Source organism: Mytilus galloprovincialis, chromosome 2 (genome assembly GCF_965363235.1).
Source record: "Mytilus galloprovincialis chromosome 2, xbMytGall1.hap1.1, whole genome shotgun sequence".
NCBI classification, from domain to species: domain Eukaryota; kingdom Metazoa; phylum Mollusca; class Bivalvia; order Mytilida; family Mytilidae; genus Mytilus; species Mytilus galloprovincialis.
This window is the reverse complement of record NC_134839.1, coordinates 65,598,190-65,624,750: the sequence shown is the minus strand read 5'-3', so window position 1 is coordinate 65,624,750 and position 26,561 is coordinate 65,598,190. Positions and strand designations below refer to the sequence as shown.

At 31.2% G+C, this 26,561-nt stretch overlaps 1 protein-coding gene across 1 annotated transcript in view; it reads right to left on the bottom strand.

Annotated features, from left to right (window-relative positions):
• Nucleotides 1-232: 232 nt before the first annotated feature.
• Nucleotides 233-26,561, bottom strand: part of LOC143064140 (uncharacterized) — an 82,393-nt gene continuing 56,064 nt past the window's right edge. The window contains exons 6-18 of the mRNA XM_076236761.1: nucleotides 25,235-25,771; nucleotides 20,398-20,496; nucleotides 18,561-18,656; nucleotides 17,500-17,598; nucleotides 15,545-15,631; nucleotides 13,335-13,459; nucleotides 10,342-10,543; nucleotides 9,496-9,612; nucleotides 8,967-9,121; nucleotides 6,506-6,628; nucleotides 5,844-5,958; nucleotides 4,048-4,141; nucleotides 233-2,404 (exon numbers count right to left, since the gene is read on the bottom strand). Coding sequence (XP_076092876.1) covers nucleotides 2,257-2,404; nucleotides 4,048-4,141; nucleotides 5,844-5,958; nucleotides 6,506-6,628; nucleotides 8,967-9,121; nucleotides 9,496-9,612; nucleotides 10,342-10,543; nucleotides 13,335-13,459; nucleotides 15,545-15,631; nucleotides 17,500-17,598; nucleotides 18,561-18,656; nucleotides 20,398-20,496; nucleotides 25,235-25,771 — 1,997 coding nt within the window. The 3' untranslated portion in view covers nucleotides 233-2,256. The remainder of the gene's footprint in view (nucleotides 2,405-4,047; nucleotides 4,142-5,843; nucleotides 5,959-6,505; nucleotides 6,629-8,966; nucleotides 9,122-9,495; nucleotides 9,613-10,341; nucleotides 10,544-13,334; nucleotides 13,460-15,544; nucleotides 15,632-17,499; nucleotides 17,599-18,560; nucleotides 18,657-20,397; nucleotides 20,497-25,234; nucleotides 25,772-26,561) is intronic.

Genomic DNA, 26,561 nt, shown 5'->3' with positions numbered 1-26,561 from the left:
TTAACATTTTGATAATTCCTGGTAAGTTTTTCATTATTTTCAGCATTTGCAAGATAAAAAAAACCTATAATATATTAGCTATGTTGGCCATGTTTATTGGCAAGCAGGATCATCGGACACAATTTGAGAATTATATATATCAAGGATAAGTCTGTCCAACCTTGGTGCCGTGTAGAAGATGATTGTAAAACTATATATCGGACGACAGCAGACAAAAAATGCAATAGTAATGAGAAAAAACTCATTTGTTCATTCGGTTCAGATGACCTTAAAATAATAGATAAAAATAAAAATAAAGAAACTTAAAATATGCTTAGTGTTGTTATTCTTAATATACACGTAATAAAACCTTAAAAAAGCAAAACATAAATAAATACACAAAAACATATAAACATACAAAATATCTTTAAAAAAACAAACGAAGCAAAACATCCTTTTTGTTTATTGATTTCATTTGAAACAGTACTTATCAAAGACACAGTTGACCAATTATCTTTTTGTACCAAACATGCAAAACAAAATAACCAACATGAAGAACTCAGGAAGGGTCCCTTGTGCATTTGTGCGAGGCACAGAAAAAATAACTTATACCGATACAACCGAATCAATACGCTTAAGAGGTTGTTTTGTTTGCTTTTAGAAATTTTGTTACAAGCTTAGGAAACAATTCAGAATATGTTTCGATTGAAAACGTGTCTGAAAGATGATTTTTGACACAAAGACAGGATGTTTCTCAAATTAATAAATAGTGTGTTAAAAATTTATTTTTCACCAAAATTTAACACTAATTTTTACACAAAAGTAAATTTTATTGCTAAAATTAAAATTTCATTTTGCATTGTTTGAATATAACATAATGAATTGTCATGTTCATTCTTCACCGTGTATCATCAGTACACCGGATATAGGTACTAACCAAGCGGGCATGGTCGATTTTGACCTTACAAGGTAACGAAGATCTTTGTTTTACTTTATCAATATTCAATGTACATTTCCCAAATCATTTCTTAAAACAGCAATTATGTTTAGATTGAAGTACACATTGATATTGTGTGAACAAAACAAAGATTTTTCGTTACCGTGTAAGATCAAAATTGCTCACGAACGCTTGGTTAGTACCTATATCCGCTGTACGATGATACACGGTGTTCTTATTCAAAAGTTAGAATCAAGATTTACTTACAATTACTTTTTTTCGTGTAGAAAAGATTATTACATTTAATTTGAACTGGTTATAATTTGATAAGCCATCGAATTATTTTATGTTTTTTAAAATAACATTTTCTGTATTTCAATTTCAAAATCTGTTTCTATATTATTTAACCTATGCCTTATTTTTTCATGTTATAATTATTCTATATTTTTAAAATTTCAAAATGTTGGTATGAGTTGGAAGAACCATGTGTACACCGATAAATAACTCTAGAATTAATTTATTTGTTCTGAGATTGTTCCTTGCATTATTTCAATGAGTAAAGAACATAAATTTAATTTAATCATTGTTATGTGAAAAATTTTTGTCATATTTAAGATAAATAACAAAACAAAATTAATTTTAGTACTACTAAAAACCGATATTCAAAGACTTTACTACAGAGTTAAAAACAGGGCGTAGGATATTTGATCGGGAAAACAAATGCACATAGGGTCATTTGAGTGTTAACATCATTAAGCACCGGCTTTATCATCTTTATGCCAGTGCTTTGGGCTTTTTTAAAAAACAAATAAAGATGTTTTAAACTTCGAGCGATATAAACTCTTCATTTTATTAGTTAAATTCTGCTTGAATTCCTACTTGCATCTCCCCGTGGTGAGCAGGAATAACAGATTGTATTTGGCGAACGGATCAAAAATTGTCTTGCTCAAATGTCTTACTTTTATTTTTATTTTTCTCAAATGGCCTACAATTTCGTTTAGACCCTCAAATGTCTAATACTTAGGCGCTCAATCGTCTTTTTTTTTATCGCTGAAATTGTCGTCCATTGCCGGGTAAAACCGAACAACAATTTCCAGAATTTACATGTACGAGATTAAAATTATGAAGGTTTTTTTAAAATAATATGAACGTTTTATAAAATGACAGAATTAGTTTCCAAATACATCATAAAAGTAAAAGTGCAAATTCTTTACAAAGCTGAAACAAAAGCTGAATTTGAAAATATAAAAAAACAACGTTGCTGGTTTAATTGGCTAATCATGGAATCTGTTGTTTGATATCAAGCACTTGATATACAATTATCTATACGCCGAAAATGATCACTTCTCGTTTGATTTGTAGTACATGTAATAATCGTCGTCACCAGTTTCTTCTGTGAAAAGCTTGCTCAATTCCTCCTTGATTTGTTCAAATCCTGAACGTTTACGTGGATCATAGTGCCAACACTTCAGCATGATTTTGTAAAATCTATAGAAAAATATTTTATAATGAAGGTTAATAGTCAAGTTGTCATCTACTCCGTACTTCTGATACCAAAGGTATTCAATAACGAAGACTAAATAGATCAGTATCAAATCAAGCTTTTCTCTAAGATATCCAAAGGCGTAAGGCCGATTTCTCTTCAAATGGAAGTTTTTAACGACCTTGACTAGCTATACAGCCCTAAGCTTGCACGATCGGTGATTTCACGTGAAACTAGTTCTTACCAGTGTGCACAATACATGTATAATGTGTACTTTTAATTAAGGTTGTAACCCTGTAATTGCTTAGTTCATTTCATCAGGTTTTATACATACGAAGATAGCTCTAATCATCTATTTTATGAACGAGAAGGTATGATGAAGCAATTTGTAAGCCCTTTCATTAAAAAATCCTAAGTATTTTAAAATTATATAATAATATGTTCATAAGTCGTACAATTTTTTCTTACGTTTGTCACTAGAGCCCCTAAAAACTCTTGTATTTTGCGTATGACAGCTTTACCTTATGAAATATTTTGCAAAATATGTATTTAACTAGGTTGTCAATCGGTGTAAAATATCTGTTCAGCTAAGATATTGCCTACTATATGTATATATATATTGTAAATGAATTTATAATGTGATATCACATGTGTTCATTCTACATCCAATGATCTGTAGGTTATATATTAAACTTCTCATTCACAATTAGATAAACATACTTTTACAAGACTTTAATAAATTATCTAATTTTGACATTTCAGGGCCCAAATAATGGTTCTTATAACACCGCCTCCTTTTGAGTATTTAACCCTAATATTTCTAAGGACATCGTTAGCCAAAAACCGTAAAGCCTGTATTTTCTTTGTGCTACAAATTCAATCCACAAGGTTCAATCCACCACTTTCTATATATAAGTAAATGCCTGTAAAAAGTCAGGAAAATGACAGTTGTAATCCATTCGTTTGATGTGTTTTGAGCTTTTGATTTTGCCATTTGATGAGCGACTTTCCTTTTTAAATTTTCCTCGGAGTTTCGTGATTTTACTTTTTATTTTGGTAATAGATGTTCTACGATACAAAATTTTACAAGCACGTGTGTAATTTTCCATCAAAATGCTTTTAACAACAACATATAGTGCTGAAAAAGATGTTTTTTTGGGGTATGGTATCATGATGTAGACTTCTAAAAATTAAATGTCCATTATGATTTGACAACTTATAAATTTTGTCCCTGTGAATAAACTCGTCATAGATACAAGGACTGAAATTTTGTATATGCACCAGACGCGCGTTTTGTCTACAAAAGTGAAACAAATACAGGGGAAATTGGTGTTACTCAGTTTGTTTATGCCAGCATTCGGAGTAAAGGAGAACTATTTTTTTCTTATCTTCGCGTCGGTACATTTATCCTACCGCTAGAACCTCCTTATGTTTGTCTCTTAATGCATTAATGAGCAATAAATGTTTCGGTCTTGTTTTAGATTGAATATTTTGGTCAAGGTATTCTAACATCCAGTTGTGGTCACATCACATTCACACTTAGTTATCATATTTTATGATGTGAACTCTTTATATAATTTGCCAAATTAGAGTAAAAGTATGTATAACTTTTTTACAAATTGAAAATAAAATGTATTATAATACATACACGTCATCACATAGCTCTGGTTTCTTCATTTTAGTGCCACGCTTAACCACACTTAATACGTCTGTGTTTTTTATACCTGGATATGGTGTTTCACCTATAGAAAGTAAAACATCGTTTTTACACTGTACATACAAAATATGAAAAAGAATAGAAATGAGTTTAGTTTAAAAAAAAAACCACAATACAATGTTGGATATGATGACAATTTATTATGATCTTATAACTTTTTAATTTCAGGTGAGGAGTTGTTCAATTCATCTTCATGGTAAAATCAAGACTTACGTAATGAAATCTTATTTATTTTTTTAAATTGCAAAAGTATTTTTGACGAACTTTTAATAATTTTGAAATTTCATGGGTTTTTCGTATGAAATTATTATCATGTAGTGGGTGTTAACAGCAGGTACTTTTGTATGAACAAATCTGAGGTATATATAGAAATATTTTCAAATGTTCCGGAGACATGTTTACATCTTTCTTCGTTCTAATTTCAGATCTGCACACATATGAAAAAGGTTTTAAGTCAATCCAAACTACAGGCTAGAAAAAAGTAAAATCATAAAAATACTCCGAGGAAAATTCAAAAAGGAAAGTCTATAATTAAATGGCAAAATCAAACGCTCAAACACAGCGCACGAATAGATAAGAACTGTCATATTCCTGGCTTGGTACAATCCTGTTCTTATGTAAAAAAAGGTTTTAAAGTTAGTTAAACATCTCTTGTATGACAGTCGCATCAAATTTCATTATATTGTGTGAAAAAAACAAACAGACACAATAAGCAAAAATGTCACAAGTAGGGGCATAGCAGCCAACATTATATCATAATCTTAACCACAATAAAAACAAACAAATATGTAACAAAGAAACACAAAATGACATAAAGACTAATCAATTAACAAACATTAAAGACAAGAATACTAAAGTACACAGATTTACTTTAGTATAATAACACAATGACGGGATGTATAAGTACAGAGTCACGTCATGTATGTACCATAGAAACATAAAAAGGCATTTTGACAAAGTACATAAGCAATCATGAAAGACAAGAATAAAAAAATGTTGTATAAGATCACAATAACGGGATGTAAAAGTACAGGGCCACGTCATATGTATCAAAGAAACATCATAAGGTATACAGACAAACCACATTAGTGAAAATAAAAGTCAAGAATACGAGAATTATCATAGAACAATAACACAATGACGGGATGTACAAGTACCGAGCCATATCAAATATATATCAATAAAGACAGACTAAACAGTAAAAGTAATAACCACAAAGACAGATTAAAGAACACTTTATAACACAATATTATTTAGATTATAAACAACGTCAGTACCAATAATCTCTCATACTTCAAGACCATTGTGTATTATTTGAGAAGTTGAAACAGAATATTTATCAACAAGTTCTTGGTACCATCCGATGAATATTTATAGAAAAATGACGAGACGTTCTTTGACATATCCCTGGTTTATCAACTTTTTGCTCAGACACTGGTGACGATTTACAAAGTCTGAGTAGGAGCTGCAAGCTCTTGAATACCGAAAAATACGTCTTTTAAATTGAATTGTAAGTTCGAAGTATCTACTTAAAATATCTCATATATATGCGTTTTCTATAAATATTTTTTGTGTTTGTTTGCAAGACTGTTTTTTTTTACAGCATACATTTTACCGAGGACAGCCTGCAACATTATTTTTGTCTTTCAGTGTAATCATGTTGGTATTTTTTTATTATTTCTAAACTAAATTCTGAATCTTTAAAAGATGAATCTATAGGGTTTTACCAAGCGAAAATATTTCCCACATAACGATTCCATATGACCACACGTCACTCAACTCATTTGCATATTTAGTTGTTTTCATACATTCTGGAGCCATCCATTTGATTGGAATTCTCTCCTACAAAAAATGTTTGTAAAGTATATAGTATAGTAGGAAATAAACCATCACCAATGACATATGTAATAGCAATAGAAACTTTTTCGTTTCTCTGACAACTTTTTTATGTTCATCTTTATTGTTTGTCTTTTTGTCTTCAGTGAGTCTCAAATTCATTCATTTGAAAAACAAGTTGTTATATAGTCATCCGAAACCCCGTGAAACCTGTATGTTAACTGACATCTAGTTGGTATTTAGTGTTTCTTTCTTTTGTGTTGTCTCATTGAGGTACAAATACATTTTAACGACAGTCTCTTATAATTCATTCAAAATTAGCATGAATATTTACTCAGGTACAGGTACATATAATGTGCATATATCTCTCTGGTTTACTAAATATCCCCCTTCCTCAATCCCCTCCCCAAAAAAAGACCCCCAATATAGAACAGATTTTTGTATGCTTTGTGTGAAAGGTTAAAATGTTAGATAATCATATTTGCAACTACGACATCTGAAAAGATCTGATACTAAAATAGATTTAATCTCCAAGCATTAAAATTATATTTACAGATTTTCTGGTGTCTCCGGTTTCGGTTTTAATTGCTTCCGGATCCGGGCCGAATCCTGTGATTTTTGGAATATACTGATCGTTGAGTAACACATTTCGTGCTGCTAACCGCCTATGTACCACCTACAACAATAATCAATTCGTTTTTTTATAAGTAATAAAAAAGAACCACGTAAAACGATTGTAAAATTGTTAAAAAAGAGGTACGACATAATTCTATTTATTCCACACTAAGGCCATTTTCTGAAATTCCTAGAATCTTTACCAAAGTTAAAAGAATTATAGAATGATACACGTTCGTAACATAACATTCAGGCGTATTTCCGAGTTCCATATTGTAGTTTTGAGCTATAGTGTTGGTAGCAACTACATATATATATTTTTTTTTACGATATAGATTAATTTATTCCGCTGAATGATTTATTTCAATGCAAAATTTTACAAAACGTGTAAAATTTGCCTTATAATTGCTCAACATAGCAATATGGGGCGCTGAATAAAACTTTTATTCATTAATGATATGTCAAATCGTCAATTTATTTTAAGAGTATCAAACTTGTGCCTTAATATTCGAAAAAATTGTGTAACAAATATATGCAGTACAATGTATGATTATCATTTACACAATTATCAAAAATAGTCAAAATGACAAGGATTCAAGACTGGCCTTCAACAATGAGTAAAGCTCAGATGGTTTAAAACACATTTCTAAATTTTATGTGACAAAAACAATCGAAATATGCCCTTAACTTTACACAAGGAAAAATATAGTTTACATTTTGATGACCATCATGTGCTACCTTTCGAGAACCCATTTCAAAGAAAGATTTCGTCAAAAGCAAAATCAATGATTATAGATTATCGTTGATTATCTCAACGAGATTGATTTTCTCGCTTGAGCCGGGACGGCGAAAGCGAGAAAAGTAATCAACTTGAGATGACCAATGATAATCTGTTTATCGCTATTTTAACTATGACGACGTTGTCAAATTCATGTCAATTTCATTAGCAACGCCACGTGCCTCCTTAGTTTCTAGCGATAATTTTCCATCTCAAGCGAGTACCATGATATAAAAAAACTATCACAAAAAAAGATCAAAGGAAAAATGCACAAAATAGCGATAATATTGCGTATTTGACGTTATATATCATTATATTTTATTCATATAAAAATTGTAAAGAAATTATTATGAATAGTTTAACAATTTTTTTAAAGTGACAAGCAATACGAAACGCAGATAAGGTAATTGGAAACATCTAGTAGTAGTAGTAGTTTGATCTCGGATGAAGAGGGTTATTGGCATTCATACGAGATCCTCTTTTGTTCATAGCACAATTTAAATCCTTCACCTTGCATTCGAAATGCTGAACGAAACATAACATCAATCAAAAGGCATAACTACAAACAAACTAGACTCATTGACTCAATAAGGTTTAGCTAGCTTTAAAACCGGGTTTAATCCACCATTGTCTGCATAAACAAATACCATGCCAAGTCAGGAATATGACAGCTGTTATCAAATCGTTTGATGTGTTTGAACTTTTGATTTTGCCATTTGATTTGTGACTTTCCGTTTTGATTTTTCCTCGGAGTTTGGTATTTTTGTGGTTTTACTTTTTATTTCCATTATCTAAATTAACGGAACAAGATACCATACGTGACAGATATATAAATAATAAAAAAAACATGACTTTTTAGTAAAATTAATTGTATACATATGCAAAATCTAGCTCTTTTGAATTGTAGTTATGTTGTACTCATCCCTGAGTAATTGTTTACAAAGACAAGCAGACAATACTTTATATATGACTGCAAGTGAAGAGCGATTAATACTTTAAAACTTGTCCTGTTTAAATAATTTTCATATCTGTTATCATGGTTATACCATCTAAGTATTATATTGACTTATACTCCGTAGTTTAATTAACCCAATTGAATGGAATAACTATTTTATATATTTCGATTTGAGCGTCACTGATGAGTCTTATGTAGACGAAACGCGCGTCTGGCGTACTAAATTATAATCCTGGTACTTTTGATAACTATTTAAACCACTGGGTCGATGCCACGTGGACGTTTCGTCCCCGAGGGTATCACCAGCCCAGTAGTCAACATTTCGGTGTTGACATGAATATCAATAATGTGGTCATTTTTATAAAGGAGTAGGTTTACAAAACTTTGAATTTTTCGAAAAACTAAGGATTTTCTTATTCCAGGCATAGATTACCTTAGCCGTATTTGGCACAACTTTTTGGAATTTTGGATCCTCAATGCTCTTCAACTTTGTACATGTTTGGCTTTATCAATATTTCGATTTGAGCGTCACTGATGAGTCTTATGTAGACGAAACGCGCGTCTGGCGTACTGAATTATAATCCTGGTACTTTTGATAACTATTATGGTTCAGCAGTAAATTGAAAAAAAAATCTGTTTTCTTTAAGATCTGCGAGATATTCTCACCTGCTGAGAGGATAAATAATCCATTCCTTCACAAATAGCAAGTGTCATTCGAAACAATCTTTCCTCTAAATCCACAGTGACGTTTGATCTGACGGACTCTAGAAACTCCTTCAGAACTCCTTTAGGACAATATTCTAAAATCATGATAGGACCACCTACAAAACAGAAATTGTGTCAAGTTTCTCATGTGTATGTGCTTCTCTCAAATTATTTGTGGTGCGCTGATCGGCTTCGTAGTACAATACATATAACACTATCACAAGCGATAGTTCTTTTTCTACAAACTTATGTATGCGTAAGCCAATCAGTATTTCCTCGTCAATAACATTAAAAGAAAGAAGAGTTAATCAAATCACATTAATTAATCAAACATAAACATAATGTTTGATTTTGATGTTCCTTAATGTTATGTGCATATTAAGAATGCATGGAGTGCACCTTCAGAAAAGTTATTCGGAATCGAATGACGTATGTACCTCAATCGATAGCATACCTGTTTATATCATTCCATTATCACGTCTATACTCACGAATATCATCGTTAACAGATCCAATAAAATCCAAGATATTTTTGTGATGTCCAATTTTTGTCCCATAAAAGTTGATCTTCCCTTTCATTTTAATGACATTATCTTCATTCTGATCATCTTCAAGAAGAGAAATAAATGTGCAACTAAGTCCAATGTTTCAAAACAAAACAATATCACTCAATTCAATCATCAAACATGACAGAATTATCTATTGTGGTGCAAATATTCACATATATTTTTTAATATATATAAATCATTTTTGGCGCCATTTAAAGCTTATTTTTTTACGTGAGCCAAGGCTCTATGTTAAAGGCCGTACTTTTACATATGATGGTTTTCTTTTACAAATTGCGACTTGGATTGAGAGTTGTCTTATTGGCATTCATACCATTTTTTCATCAAGCAAAACAATATTTTGTTAACTTCCACTGTTATCTTAGTAACACATTCAAACGAAACCATCATTTTGGCCGAAATATACTATTGGGAAATATACAGAATGGGGAACTTAAAACAAAAAAAAAAAAAAAAAAAAAAAATGTTTAATTTAAATAAACTAACGCTTAACGATTAACATTATTCGTTTTTATTATTTGAAAGCTGATTATCGATGGTGGATCTTTTATAGTTATTGTTTAATTTATTTAGATATTACATACGTATGTTGATATTTGTCATAAATGTTTTGATAAAGACTGTATAGACATTGCCTCCTAATTTCTTCTAAATAAATCGTCTATGGTGCCATTTGAATGTTGTAATTTCTAACTTCTTGAATGGTTATGTATTTGCCAAAGTGGAAGATTTTATATAATTTACAAAATAAGTTATCTTCTTCAACGGTACCTTTTAAAGTTTTTGCAACAACTTTTCTGACATCCTGGTGGTTAAAGTATTGAGCCAAATAAATTATGGCGAATCGTCCACGTGCAAGTTCTGTTTCTAAAGATAAATCTTGTCTTGAGATCGCCCATGTATCTCGTCCTTGTGTTTCCATTGCACCGTAAAAATATATATCATCATCGTTATTCGACATCTGGGCTCGGTTCTAATATAAAATTTTAAACAGAAATTAAAGTTTGGTTTACATGTATAATGTTCTAATTACACTCTTCATAATATATAATTCTTGAAAATATTATCCTTCATAATGTATTTCCTGGTTCGTCTGATTTTCAATGATGATTTTTTATATTTTAATTTTTAGAAAGTTCAGAGATCTTAACTACAATTGATTAAAAACTCATCATAGATACCAGGATTACATTTTGTATTTACGCCAGACGCTTTTTATAAAAATGCATTATTTCATTTAAACTATGTCCAATAGCAAGCTGAATGGGCATTACAAACAAGATTAAGCATCTTTTGGCTGTGTCATTTAATCAATTCTATTATCTGATATCTATGAGTGTAATTAAAAGCGTATTCAACTGTCTATGGAATGAGAAAAATGTAAATGTTATTGATATAAAATTCGAAAACGCTAAAAAAAGATCTTATCTTATTGTATTTATACATTTTCTTTTATATAAATTCACTGCAATGGATAACGTGAAATATATTTTATTTTCTTATTTTTTAATTTTTTTTTATAATAATTAACTGAAAACAAATAATATACCCTTACAGATTTATTAAATAAATGTATATAAAAACTGGTCGAATATACGTTAAAAGAACGCTATAATTGATAAGTACAACCAGTCACTATACTAATAAAAAACCAAGATAAAATCGACAGCAAGGAGTTGTCTTTAGGAAATACTTAAAAGTTGGTTTCGGTTCTGTTCATTATTTCAGACTTTGCTAAGTATTTTTTTATTAAATTATATATCATTAAAAATAGAAAATATGCACATCAAATTTTGGTAAATCACGGTTCATGCAATATATAGTTTATGAAACGTTTACAAACTGAACACTTCTTTTATATGTAGATTTATTTACTTGGAGGAATTTCAACGACAATTCAAAAAGTTTAAAAAGAAATAGTAAAATGGTGTTACTAAATAGCCACATTCACAAACAATTCATAATTTAAAAATAATAAGATGTGTTATGATTGAGACAACCATATACCAGAAACAATTAAAACTAAAAGAAGTCAACCACTATAGGTTATCGTATTGACTTCAACAAGAGACAAAACCCATACCGCATAGTCAGCTATAAAGGAATCCAAAATTTCAAATGTAAATCACTTTTCAAACCAGAAAACGAACGGTGTAGTCTTTGTTCAAATAACTCAAGCAAAAACATTTGGTAAACAGCAACTACCGCCAACCGCTGAATAACAGGCTGCTGACATGGGACAGGCGCATGTATAATGTGGCGGAGATAATAGATATCAGAAGATGTGATATGATTTGCTGGCTTAACATGACAGTGGTGTACGAGTACAACAAAAACACAGACGATAAATATCATGTGTAAAAGGCTTATCATATCGATACAAATAAAATATTAGCCCTACCAATAACACCAAAAGTAGATATGAGAGAACTTGCAGTTATTGGAAGCTAGTTCAATGCCAATTACGAATCATGAAAAGTCGTGTGTATTTTATCAATCTGAAACCTCCAATATTCCTGCAACGGATATTTTTAAAAAACGTCTCAACAACCTTTCCTTAAAAAAGTTTCTTTTTTAAACGTTGAGTTGCTCAATTATTGGATCCTTGAAACCGAATTGATTTATTTTTCATTTCTTAAAGAAGTACACATATCAAGCCTCAATTCCTAACACATAGGAGTATGGAGCCACACGTTTGAACATGCATTTTGAAATTTGACTTATTTGTTCAGAAATATTCAAGAGGTTAAGGCTACTTTTTGTAAAATTTATTGGGGTGTTAAAACGTTGACAGAAGTACATTTTGTACGAAGCTTTTACAACCCTACTAAATTACTAAAATAAGTATTCATATATTGATTTTATGCTAGGAACATAAACCGACGATTCATATCAAGTTTTTCGTTTACTTCTTCAACCTGTGCACTTGTGGAAGCTCGTGTTATCATGAATGTTACATTTCATTTTGAAATGAAAGTTAATTTCAGAATGACGCGATGTGCTGGTAGCCTATCAAATTAGCGTATAATAATGAAGCATACATGTAATATAATTATACTAAATTGATACCGGGCACACTAGATAAATAGTCATCTGACGCCCGAAGGCAGATTGAAATCTAGTAATATATATATTGGTTCTTTTGTTTGCTTTTATCTATTGCTTAAAAACCCATATTACACCTTAATCTATAACGACTGGGAGTGCGGACCCACCTGTTTGAACACGTATTTTAAAATTTGACAAGTGTTTTAAGAAACATAATGCAATACATACCGGGTACATTTTATACTAAGTAAATAGGCATCTTCTTAAATCTATCTGATGTTCGGTGGAAGAATCAAATCAAGAGATCTATGTATAAATTATTTTGTTTGCTTTTATCTAGTATTTAAAGTCTTAACAAATTTTAAAGGTAGACACTTAAAGCAGTGAAACAGAGATCAATGAACCGATAAAATTGATCATAAAACGAACTTTTTGACAATTCCACTTTCTTTTATATTTTTCTTATGCTCTTTAAAGTTCTTCGTTTACTGGTATTCATTTTTTTTATCGTTCTCACGTCAATTCTACACTAAATTTTTTCTATTGCATTTGTTCACATGATTACAAAGTTTCATTGTTAGGTATTATAAAAATCATCAAAAACAGACCCCCACCCCATCACCAACAAAATAGTGCTATCAATTAACTGGTGTTTATAACTTGATTTAAATATTACTGGTACCAGTTAATTTTACTTTCCAATAAAGTATATTTACATTTCCACTGGCTGCTTCTGGTACTCTGATGGTATTTCTAATTGTTCTTATACCAGCTTGTAATCTTCTGGTTTTCCAAAGAAACAAGATTACAGCAACCAGGACAAACAATAGTAAAATTAAACCTGAAATTATATTGAAATAAGTACAAACATCCAAAAGATTTTTCTCTTCCTAAATTGTAAACTAAAGTTTTGTACGAAGATACATTGGGTTTACATAAACTCATCATAGATACCAGGATTTAAATTTTGTAAATCCGCCATACGGGTGTTTCGTCTACAAAAGACTCATCAGTAACGCTCGAATCCCAAAAATTTTAAAAAGGGTAAAATACAGTACGAAGTTGAAGAGCAATAAGGTGAAACATTCCTAAAAGTTTTGCCAAATATTTAGATAATTTATATGTACTCATAATAATAATGTTGAAAATGGAAATGCCCATCGATACCTTATACCCTATACCTCTAGCCAATAAAAAAAAATAAACGCATAACAATACGCACATTAAAATTCAGTTGAAAGGAAATTCGAGTCTGATGTCAGAAGATGTAACCAAAGAAAATAAACAAAATGACAATAATACATAAATAACAACAGACTACTAGCATTTAACTGACATGCCAGCTCCAGACTTCACTTAAACCGATTGATCTGTTGTTCTCTTCCTTTTTGAAAAAAAAATAGATAATTTTGAAGAATCTAGAATCATACAATTAAATTCAAAATCAAATTTATGCCATCCACAAAAGATGAATAGTCGTTGACTTAAGACTGATGATGTCGATTAGAGCATCCTGTTTGGTAATACATGAAAATATTTGTGTTGCTCTTCAGGTCATTGCACTCTACGTGTTTCAAGACTTTGCTTTCGAGCAAATCGGACTAGAAAATGATATTACAATGCGCATGTACAAATAAAAAAATATATATAAATTTCGCTTATCCGAAGCAATTTTTCACAATTACCGTCATCAGTAACGCTGAAACCGTAATATTCGAAAGCCATGATTCTATATATCAAAACATGTAAGGAGCTATTTGACTAAAAGGGAAATTTGCCTGCGGGAGCTGGATTCTTAGTTTTATTATCAATTTTAAATAGTATGTTATAAGTCATATACGGTTTTTATAAGGTAACTTATCAAATTAATATTATATTTAAGTATTGTTTTACAAACTCTTCCCTGGTTGTCGTTAAGCTGGTACATCCCCAAAATGTCATTTTGTTATATAATTAACTTCACGATTTAATTTCACCACGATGGTAATAGGTTTGACCATTATATATTGATTCGAAAAAAAAATGCTAGGCATTTATAATCATATTCCGATATGTGTCTTTAAATTCTATCTCCGAAATGAATATTCAAAAGGTACAGTAAAACAACTGATCTCAACTGCATTTGTATAAAAAGATTGAATCTTATTTAAAAGCTTTTCATCATTAGAAATCGCCGAGATCTGTAATTCGTTTAATTTGAATTGATTTGACTTATTGTTATATGTCTTTTTCAAAAATGTTAGGTAGAGCTTAAAAACAAAAACATTTTGAAAAGATATAAACATGTTTCACAAATTTTAGAGCTTGTATAAAGCGTCGCCATTGTTGTGATTTGTTTTTATATGTCCATTTTGTTGTTCGTTTCATATTTATTTTTTACAATCAATTTGCACTCTGTTGCCACTGAGTTGTTTTCTCTAATTGACACTGTGAACACAATTTGATAACAATGTTGAGCCATCTGGTAGCAATTGAACTCTTCAATTTGGAGGTGAAAACGCGGTGACCGTAGCGTCTAGATTCTACACACTTGGGAAAGCAGGAAACGAAAATATACATTGACATTCATTCATTTGTGCAAGAAACACACACAGGAACTTCTATGAGTTGATTAAACACATTCAAATTGTCACTAAATATAGCCGTATGTTTAGGGATGTAAAGACTTTTGCACAATTACCACGTGGCAATTGTTTACATACACTTTCTACACTTAAAAATGGTCATGTTAAATGCGCTTTTTGTTTGTATGCAGCGAGTTTCGACAGCAACCAATAAAAATCATTACCTTGTGTCTCCGAAATTATATTTCAGTCTACCAAGGGTAGAGAGGAGGGAAGTGAATCGTAACCCTAGGCTATCGAAGATGTGTAAGCGCATGTAAATTGATATTTGACACTATCTGAGATTTACATGGTAAACTTACTTGTAACTATTGCAATGACAATGTTCTTGGGAAGTCCTTGTATTACATTCACATGAGTTTCAGTATACACAGGAGCCGTTTGCGACACTAAAATTATTGTAAAGAAAGAAAAGAAATATATAAACGTTATTATAGTCGAGTGTTAGACATTCATTAAGTCACAAGTTACTCAGATATACTACAATACCAATAATGATATACTTTATTTGGAAACACTCAGACACATATTTACATGTGAAAGAGAGGCAAAATACATAGTCATAATTATGAGTACCACTAGAATGAATGCTTCACATTAGTGTCCATAGACAAGTCATGTATGTTTTCCTGTAAGGTGAAAATTAAGATTACATAACACCAGCTCATCGTAGTGTTTCTTATAACCTATAGTTACGTTCTTTTCAAATGAGCAGATAGATGAGGTCAATTGGTTGGAGAAGAGGATTTCCCTTATTGTTTCATTTCAATAATTTTTTCTTGTAAAACTTTAAGTAAATAATATAGACAAAGTAGTTGTGATTTTTAGTCAAATGTTTATGAGCACTGTCAGATTGTTTTCTTGTTTAAATAACAAATTTTATAAGTATAATAGTCTCATGTGTATCTGTCTCAAAATTATCAGGGATTCACATTAACAATGGTTTAATGTTCATGACCTTCCATTTACAGGTGTGAACTGTCCTGACATAAGTTAGTTACACCCGACAGACTTTTGTTTTGAAAAATAACATGAGCATTAAAAACAAAAAAATTATAAAAAAACAATCTTAAAATATGTAACTAACCCGATGTTTGAGTAGTACCCTGTGAGAAATTGATCTTGGCAAACACAGTTAATCAGTTTAATAGTTGAAAAGGGTTATTTGATTCACAGCTCTATCGTTTAAGGTATGCATGTGCTTCATGAAAAAAGATTTTAGACCCTTGTCATTAGCTCAAAATTCTGTAAAGCTTCTATCATGAAGACACTCAAGGTTATCAATGGTTTTGCGAATGCTTCTTTTAAACCAAAGAATACAGCTTGTAAATAAATGTAGAAAAAGTAAATAATACAAAACATGCTATCGACGTAATGCATGATTATGACAGGCTATCAAGAGTATTTTATTGTGACATCTCTAATCTCAATCGTGTGGGTGACTGCAAAATTTGATACGTTCTCAGAACACATAATAGGCAAGTTCGTTTACATTTCGATGTGACACTTCCTAAGTTTTAACTCGTCATTTTCGAGAATAATATATGCTCCTAGCTAGCAGACAGTACATACATTATCTGTTTCCATATAAAGATTTTTCGATCTCTTGGTGAATCAATCAAAAGTTTACAACATGATAGAACACGTACATTTGGATTAAATTCTTTATAAAAGAGAGGCGAAAGTTACCAGAGGGACATTCAAACTCATATATATAAACAAAAAATTGACAACGCCATTGCTAAAAACGAAAAAGATGAAAACAGACAAATGATAGTACACTAAACACAACATAAAAATAAATATTAAGCAACACGAACCCCACTTAAATAGGATTGATCTCAGGTGTTCAGAAGGGTAAGCAAATCCTGCTCCACATGTGGCAATTATCTCAACACGTATGGGATAACATATCGTTCTCTTATTTTATAACGTGACATCTGTATTGGCTGGCCGTTGGTATCATACTGACAACATTTTTTAACAAAAAAAACCAACCCAAAAAAACCCAACAAAAAAAAAAACAAGAATGACATGACTGCTGTAATTAAACCTCTTTGCAAAAAATAATAATCAAATGGTTTATATACAGCACATAGGAGGCAATACATTCACGTGATGTTTTCATTTAATTTTAGCATGTTATTTTTTGCCTTTATATGCAATGACATTTTTAGATCTCGTAATATAATTTAAATGAAACACTATATCGTCTTCAATTTTAAAGTTGAACATTTTGAGTGCTGTTAACACTTACAATCCACTTCACACAAGCCTCCACTAAATCCATTTTCGCATACACATGTGTCAGGTTCTGTACAAGTTCCATTGTTCCTACACTTCTGATTACAGATAGCTACAGATAGACAAAATATTGCAGAAAATGTCAAAATGAAAACAGGAAAAGATGCGCTACGTCTTAAATATATTGAAGTCCTTTTATTTTATTTTATTGAAAGGCTCTTGAAATTAATACATATTACTATACGTGTCTGCATCCTAAAAAGGAAGTCCTTTCATAGAATGTTATGGGAAAATAACAAAAAAAGTCATTTAGATAAATAGATTAAATAAGTTGCACAATGTTATTAGATATCAACAAACCTGTGAAAATTTCAACGGCTTCGGATACAAACGAATTTATTTATAATTCATCTAGTATTATAGGTTACAATTAATTAATTTAAAATGACAGTAAAAAATAAGATAATCATAGATTACCTTGGTCATCTCAACGAGATTGATATTCTCGCTTGAGCCGGGACGGCGAAAGTAGAAAAGCAATCGAGTTGAGATGACCGATGATAATCTGTTTATCGTTATTTTACCTATGACGACGTTTGTCAATTTCATGTCAATTTCATTAGCAACGCAGAGTGCCTCCTTAGTTTCTAGCGATAATTTTCAATCTCAAGCGAGTAGCATGATATGCAAAATTATCACAAAAAAGATGAAGGGAAAAATGCACAAAATAGCGATAAACACACACACACACACACGATATTGATTTTAATATGTAGATGTAGTTATATCTTTTATCATTGTTTATCAATCACGAGTTTCTATATTTCATACACAAATAAGATCTGAGCATTATACACATTTTGTCAGCTATATGCAATCGGTACTTGTGTTAAGACAAAAAAGAAACATGTATCAGAGAGAGAAAAAAGTAATAATACATATTTCAAAATCCGTTTCAGCTTTATTGAATTGTTTTCCGTCTACAAGTTTTACCAATAATTAAAGGCAAGAAATAAAAATGTGCAATTAGAACTAATTGTGTATTTTTCGAACAAACATGTATAATATACTTACGAATCGTACAACTATTTCCTTCATAACCGCTGGTACATGTGCATTTATTCGTATCGGTACATGTTCCATTGTTCATGCATTCTGGATTACATGTCACTAAGGCATGAAAAAAAATGATTTAAAATTTATTTCAATAAGATAGAAAATATTAAATTATGAAGTCCTATATATTTAATATGTATCTCGCGGTACAATTTGAATCAAGGTGGCACATTGTTAACACAGATGTTTCACAAACCATATTTTGTTATGGGAGAAACTTAATATTCATAGATGTTTGATTTTGTTTACATACTAGGTCCCAGATATGATATCAATGCTGCATATTTTAAGACACAACCTAATAATGTTACAAGTATGAATAATCACGGATAGCGGCCAAATTAAGTGTTGAAGAGATCCAGAGTGAACAGAGGAGTAGAACAGATGAAGGGTAAGTTTGAAATCTTTGAAGTTTGAAGTATATAAATGTTGAAAATATGCCGCAAAGCCCTATATGTTTTACTGTTGATGAAATTATAGAACTAATAGTGCATTAACACTTTCCAGTCTAGAATAGATTATTTCACAAAACTGCATGGTAAAAGTGGCATAATTTTAGCAATAAAAAAATTCCTATTGTAAAAATGCAATGTCTATATATAGAAATACATCCTATTGTGCATGTTGGACAAAAAAGGGAACATGTAGAATTTTCTCCAAATCTCGTTTATCTTCAAAGATTTAAAATAATAAACTCAAATATCAAGTTTTATAAATATTTCACGAAGATTGAGAATATCGTAGGCCATAAATATAACGTTTCAGCAAACATTAACATTTACATTGTTTAGAAGTGTATAAATCTATTCTTAGCAGTCACTAACATGCATAGATCCCTGATGAACATTGTTGCAAGGATGTTTTTGTCCTGTCGAAAACCAACAAGTAAGCAGTAACACCGTGACTGCGGCATACAAAAAGACAAGTTGTACATATAAAAATATCTACTAAAAGTAACAACTGTGTTCTATCCTACAAATATAATACAAATTCCATATTCACATAAACAAGAGAATTATTTAGCAATTTGAGGCCCGAGTGGCAAAACAAAACCGGAATAAAAAAATTACCCCTGGGTCATAAAACAGATAATTTTACATTTAAAGGGTGTCATTTTTATCATTTTTATCAATTTGTTTGGAAATATTTTGAAAAACAGATTTAAGCAATCAAAACTTTTAATGAATTTGTATATCCAAAAGGTATATTCATATACATTTCTGTAAACCTTTTTCGCAAATATGGCTAGTTAAAAAAAAAGCGATGCGCGTGTTATTGTCGTGTCACTGTCGTACAACAGTCGTGGGTCACTCGTGCGATTGACTTCGAACTACTAGTATATTAAAAAAGTCAGATTTTTTGCGTGCCATTTTTCATTTGTCTACAATATTATTCAGTGGCATTATAAGTTCGGCCCAAGTAAACAACGTTTTTCGTATTAGTTTATATTATAATTGTTCAGCGAATTTTAACAAGGATGTCGCTAGCTTTTATCAGCATGTTGAAAAATTAATCCGAGCTATGCTCTACTTTTTTTTTTTAACAATAATTAAAGTTATAGCGATACACATTGTAGATTTTGGATGTCGTCAGGCTACAGCTTTGAATATCTGAATCTTTTTTTAATATAATATAAAAGTGTTTTTTCGAGCAGGACATTGACCAGGGCATAACTATATTAAACCTGCTTTTAACCAATACAAACATTCACAATACAACTGTTTGGTATGTGCATGTGTATAAAAAATTTAACATACACAAAAATAGTTTATCAAACATTGTTATTTTAACTTACCTTCAGTTTCACAAAGTAATCCTTTAAATCCTCCTGGACATTGACATAGTCCACGAGATATGCAAGTACCATTATTTTTGCAGCCAGGTGGACAAAAATCTAAAGAAATACAATTATAATATTAAGATTTCACCGAACTTAGAGTTGAGCTTCTTTCTTTTCCAAAGCAGACACATTTGCATTACAGCATCAAATTATTAAAATGCACGAAAATATTGTAATAACTGGAAACTATGCAAGGTATATATTTTACAAGCTGAACATTTTTGCTACACAGAGTTCGTGTGGATTACTAATAGTTTTAAAAAAAGACAACAATAAACAAAACACTGCAGTGTACTTAATTTTCTCTTTTCGATGAAATTATTGCCAATCCTTCCCTAAAAAAACTAAACTAATGTTCTTGATAGATTAATCTTTTATCTTTCGGTGTTTTTCTGTCGTCAGAATTTATGTCTATGCATAAAAAAGTTCAAATGTATTTACACCTGCTACAATCTACACTTTTGTGAAAATTTGTCTTACATATTTACATAATTTACATATATTTCGAAGTGCTATAATTTGAGTAAAAACACATATACATGTATAAAATCTTAAAATATGTACTTTCAATAAACTTTTACAACACATAGGAACGGATGTAAAACATTCAAATGTACCAACTGAGCCATTTTGTTTAACCTTTTGTACTAAAGAATTTAATCTCTATTTATGAATTTCAATCGGATAACACTCTTATTTAATTAATGAGAAATACCCATGTGGCATGCAAGCTGTAACAGCACTGACGTGAAAATGTAAAACAGTCTTGATCCATGTAAACTTGTTGCTCCTTTAAATAAACTTATTCTAAAAGGTTACCTATTCAACGCTGTAATAAGATCATTGAATATTGCTTTTATTGGTATAGATATTGATTTTGTCATCAGTAGATTAAAAGCTAACTAAATATCACTAGTATGTTATATACATATACATTTTCATGGATCTACAATCTGTCGATACCTGTAACTTGACATTGCACAAGGTCATGTTCTTCTCTGGCTGTTTATGACGTCTTTACACTAAATCCATTGTATGTTGGATGTGTACGGATTGAGTGTTTAGTCTTAGAGGCATGATTTTTTTATGAGTTGTTAGTGGCTTTGAACTAGCTGTCAGATAACTGCGAGTACTCTCAGATCTGTTCATTGTGTCTTTTTGTGTTGGGATGTATAAGTACCCGGCCACGTCCACTTGTATTTTTTTTGTCTATCTGATGAGTTAAGACTTTTTCAACTGATTTTTATAGTTCGTTCTTATGTTGTACTGTTATACCACTGTCCCAGGTTAGGGGGAGGGTTGGGATCCCGCTAACTTGTTTAACCCTGCCTCATCATTTATGTATGTGCCTGTCCCAAGTCAGAAGCCTGTAATTCAGTGGTTGTCGTTTGTTTATGTGTTACATATTTGTTTTTCGTTATTTTTTTTACTTAAATAAGGCCGTTAGTTTTCTCGTTTGAATTGTTTTACATTGTCTTATCGGGGCCTTTTATAGCTGACTCTGCGGTATGGGCTTTGCTCATTGTTGAAGGTCGTACGGTGACCTATAGTTGTTAATGTTTGTGTCATATTGGTCTTTTGTGGATAGTTGTCTCATTGGCAATCATACCACATCTTTTTTTTTATATTAACTACTAGTACTTGGGATCGGAACATGCGGAATGTCTGCAAGTTAAACACATTTGTGTGCGCAAAACCTTCTGCTTACCAAGAGGAGTGGTGTTACATCACATCATTAAAACAAACTGTAAAAATCAGTTGCAAAATCTGGACTTATAAGATCTACACAATTCACTCAAAAAGAAGAAAGACGCAAAGTGTAGTTCTGCGGGTACTTGCAGTAATGTAAAAATAGTTCAAACTTAACTACAAGTAATACACATATAACGTAAGGTAGCTGATATATTATGTGTAACGACGTTATACACAGCAAGAAAATACTTTTGCAATTGAAAATTCATCTTTATCTGTATATTTTTTTTGTTTATACATGACCAAAAACGAACCTAAATATGTCGACATTTAAAGACAATAACTCGCAAAAGGATGTGCCCTAATATTTTGGCAATATAGACTTTCTAGTAGATCATATTTTCAGATCTTCTCATGCTGATGATATTTTGTTATAGTTATTGACCAAGCAAGTCGGTATATGTTATTTAATCTGCACAGCACGAGATGACCCAATAACCCGAACGACGTAGGAGATCGTGTTATTTGGTCATCTCGTGCTGTGCAGATTAAATAACATATACCGATTTGATTGGCCAATAACTGTTTTAACACATGACGCAATCAATTTATGTGAACGTTTTAGAAAAGTGGACGTTATTCCGCAATCCACGGATCATAGGAAAGGTTCTTGCAGGGTAAAGAAAGGGTGAAATACGACTTTGGTAAGTTTTAGATTAATATATTTTGATATTTAGACTCATTCTAAAATTGCGATTAAATTGTATATTTATTTTTATCGTTTCCGTTTAATTTATTCCCAATTTTTATTTAACTGGTGACGATTAAGACTTTGAAAATTGTGTACTTTCAAATCGGTGTATGAAAAAAAAAATAACTGCAAAGGTTATTGAGTTTAAATTAGATTAATAGCTTTTGAATTTCTTTCCTTCAATGATATGCTTAGAGAAAAAATGAACCGAGAAAGCTTAAGATGTTATATTACCTAAATTTAAAATGTTAAATAAACAAAAATACGTTTCTCTTTCAAAAACATTTACTTCCCGCACTCCCCCCTCCAAATTTCTTTTTATCTACTGTATTACATTTTAAGACACGTCCATCTAAATGAAGTCTGATTGATCTCCAGCTAATCCCCGTTTTGAAACTAACTTAAATATGATCCTCATTAAATTTGATCCAAATAGTCCCTTTTTAGGAATAGATATCCAAAAAGTCGTTGAAATTCCATCGAGTCTGATACTAATCCAAATCAGATTTCTTTAATTCGGACATTCTTAGATTCCTTTTTTTTTGGGGGGGGGGGGGGGGCAGAAACTACCAAAAATTGTTTTAACTATCTAACTTTAAACACTGATTTAGATTTACGTTTTACACAAAATATAATAAAAAAGTTTATCTCCCAGCTTAGATAAAAAAAAAAGGAATGAGAAACCTTTCTTTTTCCTATTTTGAAACTACGATGTTTGAACGAAGTTCAATGTCGTAATTTCAAGGCAGATGGCGGATTCGGGGTTAGGTGCGAACAGGTGTTTAACCCTTGGATTGGACAAAATATCGTGTTTTAGCTTAAAATCGTCAATATTGTCTTTAGTCTCGCTACACTCGGTGATATTTTTTTTTAATTTGATAGAATAACGCCCCTTTCAAAATCCAGAAACCGCCATTAAGGTAAAAATAGATTTGAACTGTGCAGTATATCTGAGGTAGTTAATGCACACCTTAGCTGTGCATTATCTAGATTATAACACGGTAAGAACAAAGAGATTTTATTCTTGCCATGTGTTAACTGTTTATATTGTTTTATTTTAGTTTGTTAGTGCTGTGACATAATAGATAGAGGTCGATTATCATAAAGTTTCATTTCACTTAATAATTTACACGGCTAAGCATTTGCACGCCAAGAACAATTAATTACCTTGAATTTCCTATATGTCGTCAAAAAGACGTAAAGTGCAGTTTTTCCATTTTTTTGTTTCGCTAGTAAATTTGAGTTTAACCCGTTATCAAAGGTACCGGGATTATAATTAAGTACGCCAGACGCGCGTTTCGTTTACATAAGACTCATCAGTGACGCTCATATCAAAATATTTATAAAGCCAAACAAAATTCAAAGTTTTGTAAACAGGAAACTTATGAAATGACCTCATTATTGATATTAATGTCAACACCGAAGTGTTGACCACTTGGCTGGTGATACCATCGGGAACGAGACTTCCGCCAGCAGTGGCATCGACCCAGTGGTGTAAACAGTTATCAAAGGTACAAGGATTATAATTTAGTACGCCAGACGCGCGTTTCGTCTACACAAGACTCATCAGTGACGCCCATATCAAAATATTTATAAAGCCGAAAAAGTACAAAGTTGTATCTAGCATTGAGGATCCCAAATTCCAAAATATTGTGCCAATACGGCTAGGGTAATCTATGCCTGAGATAAAAAAAAAAATCCTTAGTTTTTCGAAAAATTCAAAGTTTTCTAAACAGGAAATTTATAAAATGACCTCATTATTGATATTCATGTCAACACCGAAGTGTTGACTACTGGGCTAGTGATACCCTCGGGGACGAAATGCACATCATGAGTGGCATACAGTTGATCTATTTTTAACGGGGCTACATCCAATCATATTTTTTTTCTGTTTGTTTTATGCAACGATCTATGTTAAGCCATTACGGTCATGTCGCTTAACAAACAGATTGGTAGGGCATAATTTGCAAACTGAATACTCGAAGGATGGTTATAGCATGTTTTGTTGCAATTGACTCTTATTAAAGAGGAAAAGAAGTTTTTGTAAAGGTTTATAGTCGAAGGACGTAGAAAAAAGAAGAAAAAATAACCACGATGGCAATTTGTTTAAAATGACACCGTGATACAGATAACGTTCAATACAGGACAACAAGCCACACACGTAATGAAATCATAAAAAAAACTTTCAATCAAGCAGGACACATTATGCAGATGGCCAAACTGAGTACCAGCGCATACATTTTCTGTGATCGTTTTTTGTGCAGTAATTATAATTTGCTATCTTTTAACTAATTACATTTAAATAGGGTTTTAAAAGTACAGAAAATATACATAAAGGCTATAAAATACCTGTTATAGTTTTTATAAGTTTGGGTAAAGTTTTCTCCAAGTTATCATATGTTGTATCAAAGTAATATTCCGGTTTGGAGACCAAAGATCTAAGTTGTTTTTCATCAACACTACTCCCAATTCCTATCCCGATTATTGTTACTTTTTTGTTTTTACATTTTTGCAGTCCTGGATTGTTTGCACTAGATGACTTTCCATCAGTTATCAACACTAAAATATTTTGGGCATGTTTTCTATCTCCACGTTCAAGTTCAAACATATCGCTGCAAGCGTAACCAATAGCACGATCAATGTCTGTTGAACCACCACTTCCGAAAACTGTCGCCAATATTTTGTTTGTAAGGACAGACTTATTGAAGCTTTGATCGAGCTTAAATCTTGTTTTAACAGTGCCCTGGAATAAAGCCATACCAACACGTAGTAAGTCGTATCTGATAGGAAGTCTATTCACACCATTGGCAAGATACTCCATGGTTACACGAAAATTACCACTGCCAACACTACCTGATTCGTCTACCACAAATATAATATCAGATGCTGAAAAAAAAGAAAATTATCGCGTGATGTTCAAATGACAATTTCTGTAGTGATATGAACATTCTATGACAACTTCATAGCTGCATAAATCATTCTAATGTGTTATTTGACCTCGAATTCTTCTTCTCAATTCAAATGTCATAATTTGTGGCATATCTCAACAACAGTAAGAATTGGGTTTCAATTATATTTCACTATTTCTTAAAAATAGTACATTATTTTTATATGAAGTACCAGCTTTCGAAACATTAATGAACAGAGTATACCTTAAGTAATACGAACAACTTTTATTTTTCGGTTCCATATATCCCAATAAGGATTTAACACAAATGTTAACAGATACAAATTAGTCCCATGTATATAGAATATTTGCATGGCAAAAACTGAAGAATTTTAATTATATTTTAATGCCAACTAAATGAGACAGTTAGACAATGTTGATTTTTTAACCCTGTATGCGTACATTGCCTATGTAAATTTTAAAATTGTTTATAATCCTGGTACTTTTGATAGCTATTGTATGCACATTGAACGACAAATTTATGTGACGTATATAATTTTTCTGACGTCAGACACTCAAATCAATCCATGGGTTCGTAGATAGATGTTTTTGTGTCCTGTTAAATTGTTCCTTTTAAAAGTTTTGGATTCTAATAAATTCTATGTATAACTTTTGGACTAGTTTGAATCTCGGTCTATTTCTGTAATTTATTCTTACATACTTTTGATTTTTTAACCCTGTATGCGTTCATTGCCTATGTAAATTTTAAAATTGTTTATAATCCTGGTA